This window comes from Stomoxys calcitrans, chromosome 2, assembly GCF_963082655.1.
Source record: "Stomoxys calcitrans chromosome 2, idStoCalc2.1, whole genome shotgun sequence".
Classification (NCBI taxonomy): domain Eukaryota; kingdom Metazoa; phylum Arthropoda; class Insecta; order Diptera; family Muscidae; genus Stomoxys; species Stomoxys calcitrans.
The window spans coordinates 54,960,212-54,979,759 of record NC_081553.1 but is presented as its reverse complement, the minus strand read 5'-3'; the positions used below and the strand labels follow the sequence as shown (position 1 = coordinate 54,979,759).

At 42.0% G+C, this 19,548-nt stretch overlaps 1 protein-coding gene across 1 annotated transcript in view; it reads right to left on the bottom strand.

Moving 5' to 3' along the window:
- The window catches only part of LOC106084864 (uncharacterized), a 776,497-nt gene that overhangs the window by 13,498 nt on the left and 743,451 nt on the right, over positions 1 to 19,548 (bottom strand). The window contains exons 8-10 of the mRNA XM_059363995.1: positions 8,819 to 12,933; positions 8,627 to 8,723; positions 568 to 858 (exon numbers count right to left, since the gene is read on the bottom strand). Coding sequence (XP_059219978.1) covers positions 568 to 858; positions 8,627 to 8,723; positions 8,819 to 12,933 — 4,503 coding nt within the window. The remainder of the gene's footprint in view (positions 1 to 567; positions 859 to 8,626; positions 8,724 to 8,818; positions 12,934 to 19,548) is intronic.

The following is a 19,548-nucleotide window of genomic DNA, read 5'->3' as shown; positions in this document are numbered from 1 at the left end:
TAAAATAAAGTAAAATAAAATAAAATAAAATAAAATAAAATAAAATAATACAAAAAAAAAATAAAATAAAAAAATAAAAAAAAAAATAAAATAAAATAAATTAAAATAAAATAAAACGAAAATAAAATAAAAAAGATTTAAATAAATATTTTGACCAATTTATTAATTTTTTGTCGTGGAATGACCCAAATACTCATTTATACTGAATATTAAAGTGTGTGTGTTGTCTCAGTCTGTTTTTGTATGTTCATATTAATGGAATACTGTAAAGGCAGTTATGAGGCAATTTTTCGTTGGCAGCACTCAAGTAGCTTTCACGCAGCACTGCATAACAGCATTGCCTTGACTGTCATCATCAAACATGCCTTATCGGCAATGTTCTTTCTTGTTGTCATCATCGTCATCGTATGTATGTATATGTATGCTCTTGTGTATGTTTGTGTGTGTACCTAGTATGTTACTTAAAATGAAGGATATGGCGTTGTAAGTTTGTTTGTTTGGTGAGTCTCTAATGTGTCATGGCATAGCCAATTCTTCGTCTTCCTCCGAAGAATGCCAAAAACTTACCATGAGTATCTGAAGGCTTTATGTTAGACATGTCCATATGTTTATGTTGTTGTTGCAAAGCCTGTTGTTGTGAGTTATGGCTGGTCGCCGAATGTTGGTGCAGCGTTAGATTGGTAATGGCTCCAATATTTGTGGTACTAGCCGCTGCCACAGCTGTGGCCGCCGTTGCTGCTCCATTACCTCCTCCAATCACTTGATATTGAGGAGGAGTTTGCACACGACGAATTTTTGCCTCCGATGGTTTATAGACATTGGTGGTGTTTTGTTGATATGCGGTTGACATAACAATGCCTATTGGTGTGGAGCAATAGCAATGAGGTGAACAATGTAAGAAAAGAGAGATGTGGTGGTAAAGAAATATTAGTTTTCGGTAGCTAAAGCTTAAATCAAAGTTAAGCCAGTAATGGCTTACTTAGAGTCACTATAATCCTGTGTAAGTAGAAACAAGAAATGACAGAGGACATTTGTGTCCCTAAGAGACCAATGATGTGAGGAGATTTAATTGGATTTGGAGAGATATTCCAAAGATGTTTTCTATATGGGTATTGATGTATTTTGTGGTAAGTTGACAGCAGCATATTTGGTGAATGGGCCCCAAGGATATTTCGAATTTTTGAGAATCATAAAGGAAGGTCAGGAAGGGTGGATAGGTGATGGTGGAGTAAAAAAGGCAATTATGTTGTAAGCGATATATATTTTTGATGTTATGATGTAGCGATAGCCTCTCAATTTGACTTCTTGAGCATCTGAGCCAATTTTTCCGTAATTTTTTTCAAATACTCGTTTCAGAAAGTTTAAATCCTTATCTGCAAGTGCCAAAAGCAAACGAGAGAAGTTAGGTTAGGATAGGTTGAAAAGAGGGTTCAGATATTAATCCCCCCCTGGCCACTATGGACATACACCTATGAAGTAAGTTAGGAATTCCGTGCTACTTACAAAATCCTTAATTGTTGTCAATGCCACTTCCCTAAGTTGGTTCATGTCTGATATTGTGTCTCCACCTAAGTGCCGATATATGTTAGGCGCGAAAGCGAAAGGAAATGCTCCAACGTCTCATCATCTTTCCCGCATGCCCTACACATGCTATCACTTGCTGCTCCAACGTCTCATCATCTGCCCCGCATGCCCTACACATGCTATCACTTGCCGCACCGATTTTACATAAGTGAGCTCGTAGTCCTATGTTTTCCATTATGATACCTATAGCTATACTGATCTCCTTCTTGCTTCCTTTCAGTAGCAGTCTGAATCCCCCCATAGGATGTTCGCCGTTCTACCGACCATTACGCTGTTCCACAATGTTGCCTGCGCATTTGTCGCCAACTCCCTTAACTCGGACTGCGTCGACCCGAAAGGCTTCAGGGTAACCAAGTACATTGACGGCAGTTCCCTGGCCTTTACCGCCAAATCGTCTGCCCTTTCATTCCCCTTACTCCGTTATGGCCCGGCACCCAAACGATGCGGATTTTGCCATTCTCAGAGAAGGCGTTAAGCTCCTTCTTACACTGCAAGACTGTGCGTGACCTTACTGTCCTGATTGTTATTGTTATTGCCCTTATGGCAATTTTCGGTAAATATGTTCACCTCGACGTCCTCGTGTTAGCACCACACCATCTCACGCATTCCGTGATCGCCCGAATCTCCGCCTGCAGGACCGCATTATGGTCAGGCAGTCTAAAACAGATCTGAGTCCCTGGGTTCTCAATGTAGACCCCCAGGCCTACTTTGTCCTCTAGCTTTGATCCATTCGTGTAACATGATCTTCCAGATGGCAATACTAGGGTTCCGTCAATCCAAGATTGTGCCGATGGCAGCAGTGTCTCGCACTCGACTTCAAGGTTTATCTCAAGTATTCGATTGGAAACCTCTTCCCTTCCATCCAGGTTTCCTATCGTCGTCTCGATTTTACCGCAATGGTATGAACTGCTCGGTAAAGATGTTCACGCATTCCGTGATCGCCCGGATCCCCGTCTGTAGGACCGTATTATGATCAGGCAGTCTAAAACAGATCTCAGTCCCTGGGTTCTCAATATAGACCTACCAGGCCCACTCTATCCTCTAGCTTTGATCCATCCGTGTAACATGATCTTCCAGATGGTAATACTAGGGTTACATCAATCCCAGACTGTGCCGTTGGCAGCAGTGTCTCGCACTGGACTTCAAGGTTTATCTCAAGTATTCGATTGGAAACCTCTTGCCTTCAATCCAGGTTTCCTATCGTCGCCTCGATTATACCGCGATGGTATGAACTGCTCGGTAAAGATGTTCACGCATTCCGTGATCGCCCGGATCTGCAGGACCGTATTATGGTCAGGCAGTCCAAAACAGATCTCAGTCCCTGGGTTCTCAATGTAGACCCCCAGGCCTACTTTGTCCTCTAGCTTTGATCCATCCGCGTAGCATGATCTTCCAGATGGCAATACTAGGGTTCCGTCAATCCAAGACTGTGCCGATGGCAGCAGTGTCTCGCACTCGACTTCAAGGTTCATCTCTGGTATCCGATCGGAAACCTCTTCCCTTCCATCCAGGTTTCCTATCGTCGCCTCGATTATACCGCAATGGTATGAACTGCTCGGTAAAGATGTTCACGCATTCCGTGATCGCCCGGATCCCCGTCTGCAGGACCGTAATATGGTCAGGCAGTCTAAAACAGATCTCAGTCCCTGGGTTCTCAATATAGACCTACCAGGCCCACTCTATCCTCTAGCTTTGATCCATCCGTGTTACATGATCTTCCAGATGGCAATACTAGAATTCCGTCAATCCCAGACTGTGCCGTTGGCAGCAATGCCTCACACTCGACTTCAAGGTTCATTTCAGGTATACGATCGGAAACCTCTTCCCTTCCTTCCATGTTCCTATAGTCGCCTCGATTATACCGCGTTGGTATAAGCTGCTCCCATCCTCAATCCGCAGTGGCTGCCTCACGGATATCTAGAATAGTCTCCAGTGCCCCAGTGGGCGTGGTCCTCATCGCTCCACCTATGCCAAGACAACATGTTCTCCGAATCTGTTGTATGGTCCTTATGTTGCACTTTTTCTCCATAGCAGTTCACCAAACTACTGAGGTGTAAGTTATTATTGGTCTAATCACGCTCCTGTAGAGCCAGTGGACTATGCTAGGATTCAGGTTCCATTTCGAGCCTACGGCTCGTTTACATAGTGCCCAACATCTGTGAGCTTTCTCAGTACGCTCCTGAATGTGGCACTTTCAATTCAGTTTCCTGTCCAAGATCACACGTAAGTATTTGACCTTGTCAGATATAGAAATCGTCTTATTGTGGAAACGTGGTGCGTTAAATTGGCCCACCTTCTTCTTCCTCGTGATAAGGCATATTTCAGTCTTCTCTGGGTTAACATTGAGACCTCTGGGTCTAGCCCAGTCATATGCCATATGTAAGACCCTTTCGGCCCTTCTGCATAGCTCGTTCGTATCCTTACCCCTTAGAAGTATTGTAACATCGTCTGCGTAGCAGACGGTTTCAAATTCCTCCTCAGTCAGCATCCGTAATAGGTCATTTATGGTGGTCGCGTCAGAAGTTAATTTCTTTCATTATTTGCTCCCTTCTGGTAACTCTTTCATTAAAAAAACGAATCTAACATTAAATATTGGTGTTGAATAACTAGGGGGAGCGCCCCACCCCAAAACCCCCATCGGTATCAAAGAAAAGGTATTTGTGGGAGGAGAGAACAAACCTGATTTCTACATTTGTAGCCAGGTGTTTGGGGGCGCCAACCACCACTTGAATAACTAGGGGGAGCGCCCCACCCCTTAACCCCCATCGGTATTAAAGGAAAGGTATTTGTGGGAGGAGAGAACACAACTGATCTCCATGTTGTCAGGTGTTTGGGGGCGTCACCTACCACAAAAACCCCCCAAGAAGACATGTTCAATAACTAGGGGGAGCGCCCCACCCCATAACCCCCATCGGTATCAAAGGAAAGGTATTGGTGGGAGGAGAGAACACAACTGATCTCCATGTTGTCAGGTGTTTAGGGGCGCCACCTACCACAAAAACCTTCCAAGAAGCCATGTTGAATAACTAGGGGGAGCGGCCCAACCCATAACCCCCATCGGCATCAAAGGAAAGGTATTTGTGGGAGGAGAGAACACAACTGATTTCCATATTTGTAGCCAGATGTTTGGGGGAGCCACCTCCCAAAAACCCTCCAAGAAGACATGTCGATAGGTCTGGACATTGTGGGATTCAAATGAAAGGCATTTGGGAGTAAAGTAAGTTTCCGACAATCGAACTTTGGAGTCAGAGGTATAGAGCCACAGCGTCCGCAGAAAAGTTGTGGAGTTTTTCCTCATTTTTTATATATTTGGACCACTGTACCTCACCGTATACCATATACAATTATTATTATTGTAATATATAGCTTAATATTTTAGACAGTAACGTAATGTAACATTTTCCGTTTTTGTATACAAATAACTCCAAGCACATTATTTGACATTTCAATTTCCCCATGGCAACACTCCTAAACATTCTGCCTTATATGGAGATGGGGAGATTAAATAGCATAATCTAATGTTCTGCTCCATTGACGTTTATTCGTTATATACGCAATCACAGACACTTGCTATGGGTTGCTGATGGTTTCGCTTATTATTTGCATTCATTCATTCTTAACGCTACTTAATATCCTCTGAATTGTATGATACAAAATTACATGCCTTATGATGATGTTTAGGTATGGTGTGCAACTAATAGGGCTTGCAATTTATGACACTCATTCGAAGGGAGGAACAAAGAGATGCTGACAAATAAAATGAAACATTTCTGAAGAGAAAGGACAAAGCAACGACAGGAAGGAAGTCTTATGTGTATTTGGCGAAGGAAGTTGTGTAAAAAAGGTTTTTTTTTGCCCTTGGTGGCGGAAGGGGAAAGTATGAATTGTGAGTATAGATTTCTTTCTATATCAATATTGAAAAAATTTTAGGGGTTGACATGCATTTGCAATATGGCACAGATCGGTCCAGATTTGGATATAGCTGCCATATAGACCGATCTCTCGGTTTTAGGTTTTGGGCCATAAAAGGCGCATTTATTGACCAATGTCGCTAAAATTTGAGACAGTGAGTCGTGTTAAGCCCCTCGACATACTTCTGCAATTTGGCCCAGATCGGTCCAGATTTGAATATAGCTGCCATATAGACCGATATCTCGATTTAAAGTCTTGGCCCCATAAAAGGTGATTTCACTGAAATTTGACACAATGACTTATGTTGGACTTTTCGGCATGCGTGTCGTATATGGTTTAGATCGGTTTATTCTTAGATATAGCTACTGTACATATTAGTATTTGATCCAAATCGGAACATATTTCGATATAACTGTTAGGGGACATAGGGTATGTAATTTTCACCGGATTTTTGATGAAAGGTGGTTTACATATATACCCGAGGTGGTGGGTATCCAAAGTTCGGCCCGGCCGAACTTAACGCCTTTTTACTTGTTTTGTTTGTTTTTTGGTCCACCTAAAAAATGCATGACAAATTATTGAACCTTATTACTTTCCGCTTCTGCGAGGAAACTCATTTGTTTGGTTTTTCTGATATTTTGCATTTATCCATTTCTAATGGGTATTAAAGTAGAACAACAACAGTCTAAAGGTATTTTAAACATGGAAATGCCGCATGAGTGCTTCATACCTACTTAGTGGTTATGACATATTAGTGCTGTGTATTGTTTACAATAGCGATGACCCATTTTACTATGTCATAAAACGCATGTGGTTAGGGTTACACCTTTTCTTTCTTACATTTTATTTCTTCTAACAAACCCATCATACATTAAGCAGCAGCCATTTTCAGGAAACAACAGACTTTTCGGCAGTAAGCCTGTTTTTCCCAAATTGCAGAACTACTGCAGTAATAGCAGCAAAATTAACTACCACCAATAAGCAGACAGTGTTTGCTATTTTCAGCAGACTTTTAGCTATGGGTGTAGGAACACAGAACGGAAGAGGAATATGCGATAACAGATTTCGGGTCTGCCAAGTGCCATGGGAAATATGGGGGTAATTTCCCCTATTGATGGGAATGGCATACATGTCCACTTGGGCTTTGTTTGGGGATATAAGGTTCGTTTTCTCCAAATACCTTTCATTTGACACCTATATTGTATTAAATCTGTTACATATTATTTTAGAGGGTTCTCGGGTGGGGCATTCCCCCAGGTTACTTGACCCTAAATTTGTGTTCATCAATCTACTAGTTATTTTAAAACCCTGGGATGGTTGAACCTCTAGAATAAATTTATTTTCTCTTTATCTGATAATTTTCATACCATAGTGCGAATGGTTCTATAATCGTATATAGCTGTTATGGGGCTCGGGGATCGGTATTTATGGAGTGTATATACAAATATGATTCGATGTGCTCCATATTCAGCAAGGATATGTAGAAGTCTAATACAACTCAGTGTATCAAATTTCAGCGAAACCGGGTAATAAATGGATGTCTTATGGGTTTGAGACCTTAAACCGGAAAATCGGTTTAAATAGGGGATAAATTCAAACTTGGTGCGAAATGACTAATTTGTTGAATATAACACTCTGTACCAAATTTCAGCAATATTGAAAAGTAAATGCGCTTTTTTTAGGTCCGAGACATTAAACCAGCAGATCGATCATTTGAATTTTGAACCTGGGTGTGGTAAAACACGATCTGTGCAAAGTTTGAGCCAAAGATCATCATTTTTAAAGACTATAAAGGGATTTAAACAGACATTTACGACCATCAATGACGAATATAATGTAAGGTACACGGATTTTGATGTTCAAGAATATATAGACGCAAAATAAAATTTTTTTTTGTTAAAGATCTATGGTCATGAACAAAAAAGTTATAAGTGACCAATTGTCCATGGCCATGGCCTCGAAATTTTGATTCCTTTTAATCTTCTTGTTCGTGATTATAAATCTTTGACGAAAAAAAGGTTTAAACTTTACGTCTATAGAGCTTTCACACCAGAGAACTGCATTAGATCCAACATTTGGCACTCAATAGCCATTTTGGCTAAGCAATTGTCTGCATCGCATGCCACATAAAAACAAAGTTAGCTAGAAACACACGCACATATTCAATAGAGTGATAGAGACGGGAACATTTTAGTAATCGTTCAATGGTCGATTTGGTCGATGGACATCTTGTATTGTTTGCATATGAACAATACTCAGATGAGTCCCATATGAAGCCAAAGCAATCAGAGGAATGAGACATCAAGTTTTGTTGAACGAAATAGATATACTCCGTTGTTTTTTTTTGCACTTGCGTTCTTATTTTTGGATCAGAATTGCTTTTATCCGTGACGTACGTGCTGTCTTTCTCCGTCTGTTCAAAAGTGATCGACTTATTTCCAATTTTTCTTTACCCAAGCCATTCGAAGGCACAGGAATTAATTTCAGCTCTCATAACTTTAAATGGTAGCTGAGTGTGTGTGCCTTCTAATCAGATGAGCTCAATGTGAGCTATCATGCGTATTGTTTAAAATGCAAAATAGGATTGGCAGTCATATTATGCTCATCGGTAAAAACACTTACAATAGCTCAACGAATTTAAAGGAGTATTTTATGTTTTGGTCGTTGAGAGTCGTAAGCGTCAACTACGATTGCTGGTATAAGGTGTGTGCGTGCCATTCGTGTGCCCTCATTTTTAATGCGGCTTGCTGCTGTTCACACGCAAAAATCAATATACCCATCAATTAAAAACGCGTTTTTTGTGTTGCAAATAAATTTTCTATGAAGATTCTAACATAATTGCCGTTTTGTTTCAAAATTTTCGGTTTAATATTGCACAATTTTATAGAACATAAAATGTCCTCCAGTTACTCATTTATTTGGCAAAAATAGAGCTTCATTTGGCTTAACTATACCCAGAAAATAGTTAAACATTATACTCAGGTAGCTTAATGTTCGTCACAATCTCTTTCTCTCTCTCTCTCTCTCTCTCCAAAGCTACCAACAAGCATTCGTATTTCATCCTCACACACACCTTTACCCTTGCATAAAGCTTTTCATTTTTCATTTCTCTTGCCTACTCAGTACTCACCTTTATCACACACCGTGGTCGATGGCGATTGCCTGCTATCTGTGCTCATGGGAGAAACGGTGCCACCATCCGGCTCTGAACTTGAAACGCATTGAACCTGCAAAACAAAAAGAAACCAAGAATTGCCACATCGTCATATCAATCAATTTCTATTCAATTGAGCCCTTGCTCGAGTTGGACTTCCTTACTCACCATATCACTGCCACCACTACGATGACTGGGTGGCCTTTCCGGGCTGCGAGGACTATGGGTGGTGGTATCAGGTGGACTAGCGGCCGACGAGGAACGTGAACTATTGCTAGCCGTCTGCTGCACATTTGGCGATGTGGTCGATGATGTGGCCGTTTCGAGAACAATACCCACCGATGGTTGTTGGTGGCTGACAACATGATTCAGATTTTGTTGATGTTGCTGCAAAGCAGCCTGCAATGTGACATGATGGTGATGCTGGGTGGTGGTGGCACTCAATTGATGCGTTGCGCCCGGCTGTTGTTGCACTTGAATGGCGGTGCCATTGTGCTGTACGAATGTGGCCGTTGGCGTGGTGCTGTGTTGGGTGGTAGCGGGCATCACCAAACCCATGGGGGTGGAATAGATTTGCCCAATTGGACTTAGCTGACCATTACTGCCCACAATGAATTGTTGGCCGGTGGCCGTGGATGAAATGAACGATTTGTTGGTTTGTGGAGAAGTGGCGCGCAACATCATGGTGGCCTGTGGTGTGGTGGCCGTTAGAATATTGGCTGTGGGTCCAGTGACATTTTGTATCTGCAGCAAAGTGGAATCGGGTCCCATAACCAGACCCGTTGTGGGCAATAACTGGTATTGTTGGCCCAGCAAATTCATGGGCTGTATGATTTGACCGTTTTGAAGAATAATCTGTTGGGGCTGACTATTGGCAGGGGCTGCGGTGGTGGCTGGCTTGCTTACCACTATGCCCTGAATTCCTGTGGAGCCCAATTGGAATTGTTGGGGGAACGAGGCAGCCGAGGTGGCTGTGGCCGCTGGCGCAGCAGTGGTGGTAAGTTGCACCACTTGTGGTTGGGGTGGCGGTGGTGCTGCAGCAGGTTGTTGTTGCTGCACCGCCGCTGCTGCAGCTGCGGCTGCCTGTATATTGACGGCATGCTGCTGTAGCAGCGTGGTGGCTTGATTGGATATTTGGTTGCTTAGAGCCTGAGCGTTGGTTGCAGGCGAGGGACTAGGAGAGTTCTTGCGTTTCTTGGTGCGCCTCTTAAGATCTGCTGAGGAGGCAGCAATGATGATTCTTTGGGGTTGATTTTGAGATATTATAGTGCCATCAGCCTGTTGTACGAGCTGTGACACCACCTGGCTGTCCAAGGTGGCATATTGTTGTTGCGTTTGTTGTGGAGCTGCTGCTGCTGCCGGAGTAGCTGTAGCTTGCTGCTGTTGCTGTATAACATAGCCGCCGTTGGGTAGGGCATTTAGGACAACAGTCTGTTGGCCCAAGACATTGGTGCCACTGTTGGCAGCCTGTGCGGTAATCAATTGATTTCCTGTTGTCAAGATAGACTGAGGGGCCGTGGCATGTAGAATGTTGCCAGCATTGGTCAAGACTTTGGCTCCATTGCTGGAGAGAATATTTTGCCCTGAGTTCAAGATGACCGTAGTCGGCTGCAGTTGAGTGGTATTGGCCGCAGTTGCCGCGGCAGGCTGACTGACTATATAACTACCATTGGGCTGTTGTTGCAGAGTGGCAGTCAGCTGGCCAGAATTGTTGAGAACCTCACCCTGTTGTATGATGAGATTTGTTGTAGGTGCTGTCTGAGTGGTTGCTGTTGCATTACTGCTGGCTATAATCACTTGTTGCTGCTGCTGTTGTTGCTGGGTTTGCTGTTGGTGCTGCATATTGGCCTTATTATTCGAGGACGGCATTACAATGATCTGTCCAGTGGAGGTCATTATAATCTGGGAATTTCCGCTAGAGTCGCTAGCAGCTCTTAGTAAGGGTTGCAGCTGCAATTGACCCAGAGATAGGGTATTACTGGCATTGTTATTCGAAGTTGAGGCCGTAAGCTTTTGAAGAGTGGCCTGCAGTTTTTGCCCCATAGTGGCAGTACTGTGGGCAAGGCGTTGCCCCGACACAGACGAAGCTGCAGCTGTTGAGGTGGTAGTTGTGGCTGATCCTCGATTACCAGCTATTGTGGTAAGGGTTGTCCGGGTTGTGTTGTTATTTTGGGATCTTTGCAATTGGCTGCCTAGTTGTTGCTGGTGCTGCACTGTGGGCTGTTGCTGGGTCATATTTTTTATTTGACGCACTACACGTACCTGCTGACTGGGTTGGTTGGACTTTGTGGTCATTTGTCCTTTGCTTTGTTGCATAGCGGCTCTCACCTGTTGCTGGTGCTGTGATTTTAGGGAGGCGTTACTCTGTGTCATGGGCGAGAGCATGGGAGAGGATATGGTTCTTGTTGCAGCCACAGAAGATGGTGGTTGCAGTGTTTTATTGGAATCCGGGCAAGCCATTGTAGAAGGTGTGCAGGGCCTTGGACTTTCATTGCTGGTAGATATGGCACCCACCTGCTCGGGTTTCTTGTTGGTCTCCCCGTTTAGAGATCTTTGAAGATCGGGGGTGGATCTTGCTCCTAGTAAAGTGCTGGAGGATACTGGAGACTCCTGGGCTGTGGGTACCAACTTAATGGTAGCGGGCTTTATTTGAGCCTGCCCTAGCAGACTGTGTTGATGGCTCATAGTCTGCAATTGGCTTTGGTTATCCTTCAATTCATTAAGTTTTTGGGTAAAAGCAGCCAAACGTGGCAGATTGGAGCAGACTGTTGGTCTCTGCTTCTCTGGCTGATGGTTGCTGGCAGGCATTTGATAAAATGTTGCTGGCATTGTGTTTTGGTTGATTTGGTTGTTTGCCAATAGCCTGCCGTGCTTAAAATTCTCCTCTAGAGGTTGTTCAATCACAGTTTGTTCCAAGGGTTCAGCAAGGGCGGTAGCACGAGTGGCTTCTTGCGGTTGCTGCTCTGGCTCTTCGTCTTCTTCTTCATCCTCTTCATCTTGTTCTTGATCATGGGGATCTGCTTCCTCTTCAGCCTCGTCGTCTTCATCATCTTCTTCACCCACCTCTTCTTCATCACCTTCGTTATCATCATCCTCTGGCTCAGGGCCAGGGGCTTCATGGCCGGCACATGCTACATGTTGCTCGCCCAGACGATGACCCATGCACATTTCTCTGTGAAGAAAGTCCAAACTTGCATTGCCTTCCTTATGCTCAGCTGCTTCATTTTCATTTTGGTCACCCATATCATTCTCCAAATCTTCATCATCATCATTTTCCTCTATGCCAGGCATTTCGGGATTTACACCAGCTTCATCTTCCTCCTCCTCCTCTTCTTCATCTTCACCTTCCATTTCATCGTCTTCTTCTTCGGCTTCCTCTTCATCTTCCTCATTATCATCATCTTCATGATTAAATAAATCATTGTTGCCATGCTGATGTTGCTGCTGATGATGGGTTTGTGGATGTGCATGATGATTTTGGAGATGGGAGTTATGCTGTCTCTGTTGAACAGCATCCATCATTGAATTGTGCACCAATTCCGTTTGATGTTGTAAATATCCATTTAGATCGTCCTTGTATAGACATGAGGATGACGACGACGATGATGATGACGAGGAAGTTTGTTGTTGCTCGTTACTGTGAAATTCGGAACAGTGATGTTGCTGCTGGCCTTGCAGATGAGGCTCAGGTGCATGATGAGGATGGTGATGGTGATGTTGATGATGGTGTTGCTGGTGATTGTTCTGCTGTTGCTGCTGATGATGTGGATGGGAACACACATTGTGCTGTGACATTTGTTTCGCATTCATATGCGGCCACTCTCCACAGTTGTTGTCAGTGTGCAGATGCTGATGGGCTGAGGCTTCATGTGTCATGGTCATTCCATCATGTTTGGGCCATGTTTTGTTAGAACTATCCAACATCATGTTACTGTTGCTGTTGTTGTTGTTATTGGCGTTACAATTATTATTGTTGGTGTAGCAGTTTGTTATCACAGGTTGTGGCCGTTGTTGTTGTTGCTGCTGCTGCTGTTGCTGATGATGATGGTGTTGGTGCTGGTGCTGGTGATGTCGTTCTGTATGCTGTTGTTCTTCCTCCATGATGCATGCTGACATCATCCTATAATTTTGACTAGTGCATTGTCTGGCAACATCCATATTGTTGGAATTGGCGGCAAACATTGATTCTGAGTCAGCTGCAGCAGGTGACAAGACATCCAAGAGATTGTTGTCAATCATCATCGATGTAGCCTCGGTGTGGGCTATTTTACGCCGCTTATTATCTAGAAATGGTGATGAGAGAAAGGAAGAGAAAAAGAAAGAGAGGGAGAGAAAGTGATTAGAAGATGCTTTTTATAAAATGTTTAAGATGAATTGATAAACCAATAATTGGAAAAAACGTTAGTAATATAATATTCCGTTCTATATACTGGTTAAGTATATAGTATAGAATCTGAAATATCAGATTTTGCATATACAGCGACTTTTTAAATCAAAATCAACTATTCCTTCTACACGAACAAATATCGCAGCATAATGACTGCAATACATTTGAATACTTTGCTCTCTAACACATGCTGGGAGTTGCCATTTAAATTTACATAGCCTCCCTCACATTAAGTGCAAGCAATAACGATAACAACAACAATAACACCTACTAAAAACTTTCAAACAAATCCACACCAATATGCATACACACAAACACACACATCATTATCGGCGTCATTAGCCGTGTAACGCGAGACACATTGATGGTGGACACGCAATATTTTGCAATGCCTTTCATGTTTAAAACTCTCTTAATATGCAAATTACTCTAAATAGTTTGTGGGGAAGTAGGAGGGTGAGAGAGAGAGAGAGAGAGGGGAGAGTGCATGAGGCCTTTTGAAATTATTAGTTAGAAAGGTAATAGATGGCAACACTAATAAAGGCATGTAACACGCATATCTAGCATAATGGAAAGCTTTTATTTGAATGTTTGCTTATTTGCCGGGTCATTTATTTGACAGTGCATATGGAAGCATATGTGTGTGTGTGTAAAAGTGTGTTGTGTACTTGTAGTGCATTTGCATTGGTAACATGCAATCATTTGCCATGATTCACATATCATAATCGGAGCAAATACATGTTTATTTTGGTCATATTAAATGACATTCACATTGCAATCAGTAGTTACACTTAAAGAAAAAAGTCAGAAAATGAAAAAAATGGAAAGGTTTCCACTTATGTCACATAAAGTAGAGAAGCGGATGCCGATTTAAAGCTTAAGACCTAAGTCTTTAATCGACTTGTTGGGCGGTCACACTTAACAAAGAAAATACAAAAAAATTTGGAAAAAAAATTTTTCTTATTATTCGAAACACATTTTTCATTCGATTTTCAATAGCTTCCATATTCTGTTTGTACTGCTCTGAATGCTCTGAATATACAATGGTAGCATTTCTTGACATTGAAGGTGCTTTCAATAATGTAAAACCGACGTCAATCATGAAGGAGTTGGAGTTTCTAGGCATCAACCCTACCGTAAGAAAGTTTATTTATAACTTACTTACTAAAAGGCTTAGGCTTGGGTTCTGCGGATCTAAAAAGATGGGTCAGTTGAGAGGGTCAAAGAGGTGTACTGTGTACTTTGGAATGTAGCCATTAAAAATATATTATTGTCTCTGGAAGAAAAAGGCGTAAAAGTGGTCGCGTATGCTGATGACGTGGCAATTGCGGTTAGGGGAAAGTTTCCCAGCACTCTAAGATATATACTTCAGGAAACTCTACGTGCAACAGCAAAGTGGGCTACCGATAGTGGTCTAGGAATAAATCAGTGCAAGACAGAAGTAGTTCTTTTCAGCAGGAGATACAAGTTGGCTACAATGGAACCTGTCTCCTTGAGTGGAGAGAATGTTCCATTTACAGAAAGCGCAAAATACCTGGGTGTTTTGCTGGACAGGAAATTGAACATTAAATCCAACATTTTGGAAAGGGCAAGAAAGGCCACTCTTGCCTTATACATCTGCTAGAGAGCCATTGGCAAAAGTTGGGGATTTAGACCGCGTGTCATGCATTGGGTATATAGTGCAGTTGTCATACCTATATTGCTATATGGTGTTGGGGTCTGGTGTACGGCGCTTCAAAAGTCCACCTACTGCTCAAAACTTAACCGGATGGCTTGTTTGTGCATCACAGCCGCACTGAGGACGACATGATCGGATGCACTGAATTTAATGCTATATCTAATGCCTCTGGACATTGTGGCTAGACAAATTGGGAGGTTGAGGGAGCTTTATTTTTGGTCATGTGGCGGCTACGAACACTATGTTATCCTTGACACAATATCCGACGTTACAGGTAGTGTGGATTACACCCTACCTGAGCTGCTTTTTGATAAAAAAATACTATACCACTATTCCTGATTGAACCGATTGGAACTACGATATTCCTGGCAACAGAAGTTACATAGACTTCTATATGGATGATTCCAAACTAAACGACCAGGTGGGTTTGGGGTGTACCCTAAAGATCTAGAACTGGTCATATCGAAAAGGTTACCTGGCGACTACAGTGTGTATCAAGCGGAGATCCTTGCAATTAAGGAAGTGTTGGAATGGCTAAGATATAATGTCATAACGACGATTGGCATGAATATCTTCTCAGACAGCCAGGCAGCCATTAAATCCCTGAAGAACGTATTTCTGAACACAAAAACCGCCCATGACTATCGCATATCTCTCAACGAGTTGGCTGAACAGTTCAAAATTCACCTGCTCTGGATGTCGGGCCACAGAGATATTCCAGGGAATTGAAAAGCGGATGAGTGCGAGACTAGGAACTACTCTACACATTCCAGGGATACTGGAATCTGTGGACATGCCTCTAGCAACATGTAAGGTAGGTTTTCTGAACCATGACGTGTTCTGTTATGACCTCTATAGACTGTGCCAAATATGGTTCAAATTGATCCATAACCTGATATAGCTGCCATATAAACCGATCTGGGATCTTGACTTCTTGAGCCTCCAGAGGCCTCAATTATTCTCCTTTTTGGCTGACATTTTCTACAACAGCTTCTTTCATGACCTTCAACATACGTGTCAAATATGGTCCGAATCGGTCTATAGTCTAATACAGCTCCCATATAAACCGATCTCCCTATTTCACTTCTTGAGCCAAATGCGATCTATGGTGGAGGGTATATAAGATTCGGCCCGGTCGAACTTAGCACGCTTTTACTTGTTACAGTATTATTTGGTGGAAATGACTACATATGGACCTTTGAATATGTTTGATTGAAAATGCAAAAAGTGTAACGCTATGAGAGATTTGGGCCAAAATGTTGTCCCTTTAAGGTGCAACATTAGTGTATCCTTTTTTTTAGATTCGAAATCACCATAAGTGCGTCAGTCTGTAAAGGACTGCCACACTTACCTTACCTAACCTTATTAAAAAATGTATATTTTTTTGGTTTAAAACAAGTATTTTCATAATTTACCCATTACTCATGTACACCTCACGCCTCTAGAAAAAAAAGAACAAAAACCTTATCAACATTTTGACATCATATTCACGCTGACCAGACAACGAAAAATTGCTGTAATTTTTATGCTTGCTTTACAACACTGAATTATTGGTGTTTATTTAGACTTAAATAATTGCATGTTTTGTCACCAATGCCACCGCCACCACCGCTGACGCTACCAGTGCGACAGCCATACATTGCAATTGCCCATAAATAAAATGACTGCAAATCAGGCAAAATGCCAGCTGAGAAACGTGTCTATATGCAAATGTTTATTTTAATTACAACACAAACGATTTATAAAAATTGATAAGGTCTACAGTCCCCTTATCCTTCCTTTTTTAGGGGTAAGAGAGAGAGTTGCTAAAACTAAAAATCAACAATGAAAGTATGCACACGCAATGGAAATAATGAAAGCGCACAAAGGATATGGTTTTGCATACTCCTGTTATTTTTTTCTCGTTTTCATAATATGAGTTTGGAATTTTGTCATGTATAAAAATTTGAACCATTGTTGCCAATTATAGAATACTAGCCGAACCGGGCCCGCTCTGCTGCGCCTTCTTTTACTCTATATAAAACAAAATTATCCTTTGAATATGTATTTTCGACAATTAAAGAGCCTTTAAGAATATAAATGCCTTTATCTGAATCCTATATGATCATTATTGGTCTATGAATTCGTTTGAATTCGGGTTTAGGGTCATTAACGTTAGGGTGTTTGATATGTTCTATGAGTTGGGGTGAGTTGGTCTCCTAGACACTATGACCTGCTCAAATACCATTAATTTAAACCCCATATTGCCATTGGTTTAAGGGGAGTTTATGAGATAAGGATTCCTCAAACACTTGGCCCCTAAATTTGTACTCTTTGGGGGGGGGGGGGGGGGGGGGTGTTTTGGAAAAGGGGCGGTGCCCCAAATACATGGTCCCATATTTGGATATCAGATTTGTTTTCTACTCTCAAATACCTTTATTTGAGCCCCACATGGATGTCGTCGGTAAATATTCTCGATTTAGGGGTGCTTTTCAGATTGGGGTGGTCCCCCAAACACTTAGCCCTGAAAATATATCAGCATCGTTTTCTACTCTCAAATATAATTTATTTGAAGCCCATATTGGCATTGGCTTTAAAATTGGATATCAAATTCGTTTTCTAATCTTAAATACCTTTCACCGAACCACTTATTGCAAAAGTCACCAAAGTTGTTCGGTAAAAACTATCAATATCGAGATCCACTCACTTTATTACCCAAATTATCATGGTGAGCAAATCGGTCCAATTTGGGGGTTGTTATAGGGGTGGGACGTCCCCTAGACAGTTGGTTCTGAATTTTGATATCAGATTCGTGGTTTACTCCCATATACCTTTCATTTGAGCCCCATATTTCGATAGTCGCAAACATGACTGGTTTGCAGAGGTTATGGGGGTGGGGTGGCCAGATAGACACTTTTCCCGAATATTGATATGAGATTCAGTGTCCGCCTATGACGCTGAACGCCTGGGTTCGAATCCTGGCGAGACCATCAGAAAAAATTTCAGTGGTGGTTTTCCCCTCCTAATGCTGGCAACATTTGGGAGGTACTATGCCATGTACAATTTCTCTCCAAAAAGGTGTCGCACTGCGGCACGGCGTTCGGACTCGGCTATAAAAAAAAAGAGGCCTCTTATCATTGAGCTTAAACTTAAATCGGACTACACTTATTGATATGTGAGAAGTTTGCCCCTGTTCCTTTGTGGAATGTTCATGGGCAAAATTTGGAAATTTGCTTTACTTCCAAAGGCTTTTTATTTGAGTCCTTATTGCTATGGTCGTAAATTTGTCCTCTTTTTGGGGAGGGGCGGCCTCCCAAACTTTTGGCCCCACATTTGGATATCAGATTCGTTTTCTACACTCAAATACCTTTTATCTAAGCCCCATGGTCAGTAAATAAGCCAAGTTTGGGGGTGTTTTGGGCAAGGGGTGGACCCCCAGAAATTGGGTCCCACATTTGGATATCAGATTCGTATTCTACTCGCAAATACCTTTCATTTGAGTCCCATATTGCCATGGTCGGTAAATATGTCCGATTTAGGGGTGTTTTGGGGGTTGGGTGGTGTTGTGGGGGTGGGGTGGCCCTATAAACACTTTTCCCGAATATTGAGATCAGATTTGTGCTTTACTCCCAAAGACCTTTCATTTGAGCTCCATGTGGCTATGGTCGTAAATGTGTCCCCTTTAGAGGAGGTTTTTGGGGAGAGGCGGCCCCCAAACACTTGGTCTCATATTTGAGTATCAGATTCTAATTCTACACTCAAATACCTTTCATTTGAGTCCCATATTCCCATGGTCAGTAAATAAGTCCTGTTTGGGGGGTGTTTTGGGCAAGGGGTGGACCCCCAGAAACGTGGTCCCACATTAAATATCGGATTCGTATTCCACTCGCAAATACCTTTCATTTGACTCCCATATTGCCATGGTCGGTAAATATGTCCGATATAGGGGTGTTTTGGAGGTTGGGGTGGTCACCCTGACACTTGGTTCGACAAATGGATATCAGATACGTTTTCTTATCCTAAATACCTACAAATTTTTATTTTTAGGGTACTATAAAAGAGCACACAAAATTTCGCTTAAATCGCACCACCCTCACCGAGACCTGGCGTTTCTGAAAATTAGGGTAGGGGGAGGGTCCCCCTTCAGATATCAATAAATGCAGTACCCCATTTTCACCATCATTATGCACCATCAGTGAAAATTTCATGGAAATTGGTTCTGTTGTTTTTGAGTGCATAAGGAACACACAAACAGTCAATCAAACAAACAAACCGACAAACAAACACAAATTGAATTTTATACAATATAAGACTAGCTGAGCCCGACCCGATTCGTTGCGCCTTCATTTACACCAAGCGAAAAATATTTTTCTTATTCTTAGTCTATAAAAAATTATTGGTTTTAATTCTATAGATTTTTTCATCCAAATTCTTTATTCTATAGAAAGCATTTTTTATATATTTCTTTTTTTATCTATGACAAAGACAGAAAAAATAAAATTCCCATATTTTTTTTTCTTTATTCAGAGGACCGATAGGTTGTCATCAACTTTGAACACTCTGCCCTCTCTTTGTTCGCGTTGGCGTTTCCATTCAGATCCAATTGTAAACAGCCAATAGAGGGCGCTAAAGTACATGTTATTGTTACTCTCTTGGGGTGACTTAATGCCTATAACATTGATCATTCATCTAAAAGATAAATACTATTAAGTATTCATCTTTTAGTCTTTTTTTAATCAAATCAAATTGTCATTTTAAAAGATTTTGTTGTCTAAAGACATTATTTTCCAGTCTATATATTTGGTAGCCACCTTTGCGCAGATGTGTACGTGACCACCTTGAAATCTGGCGAGG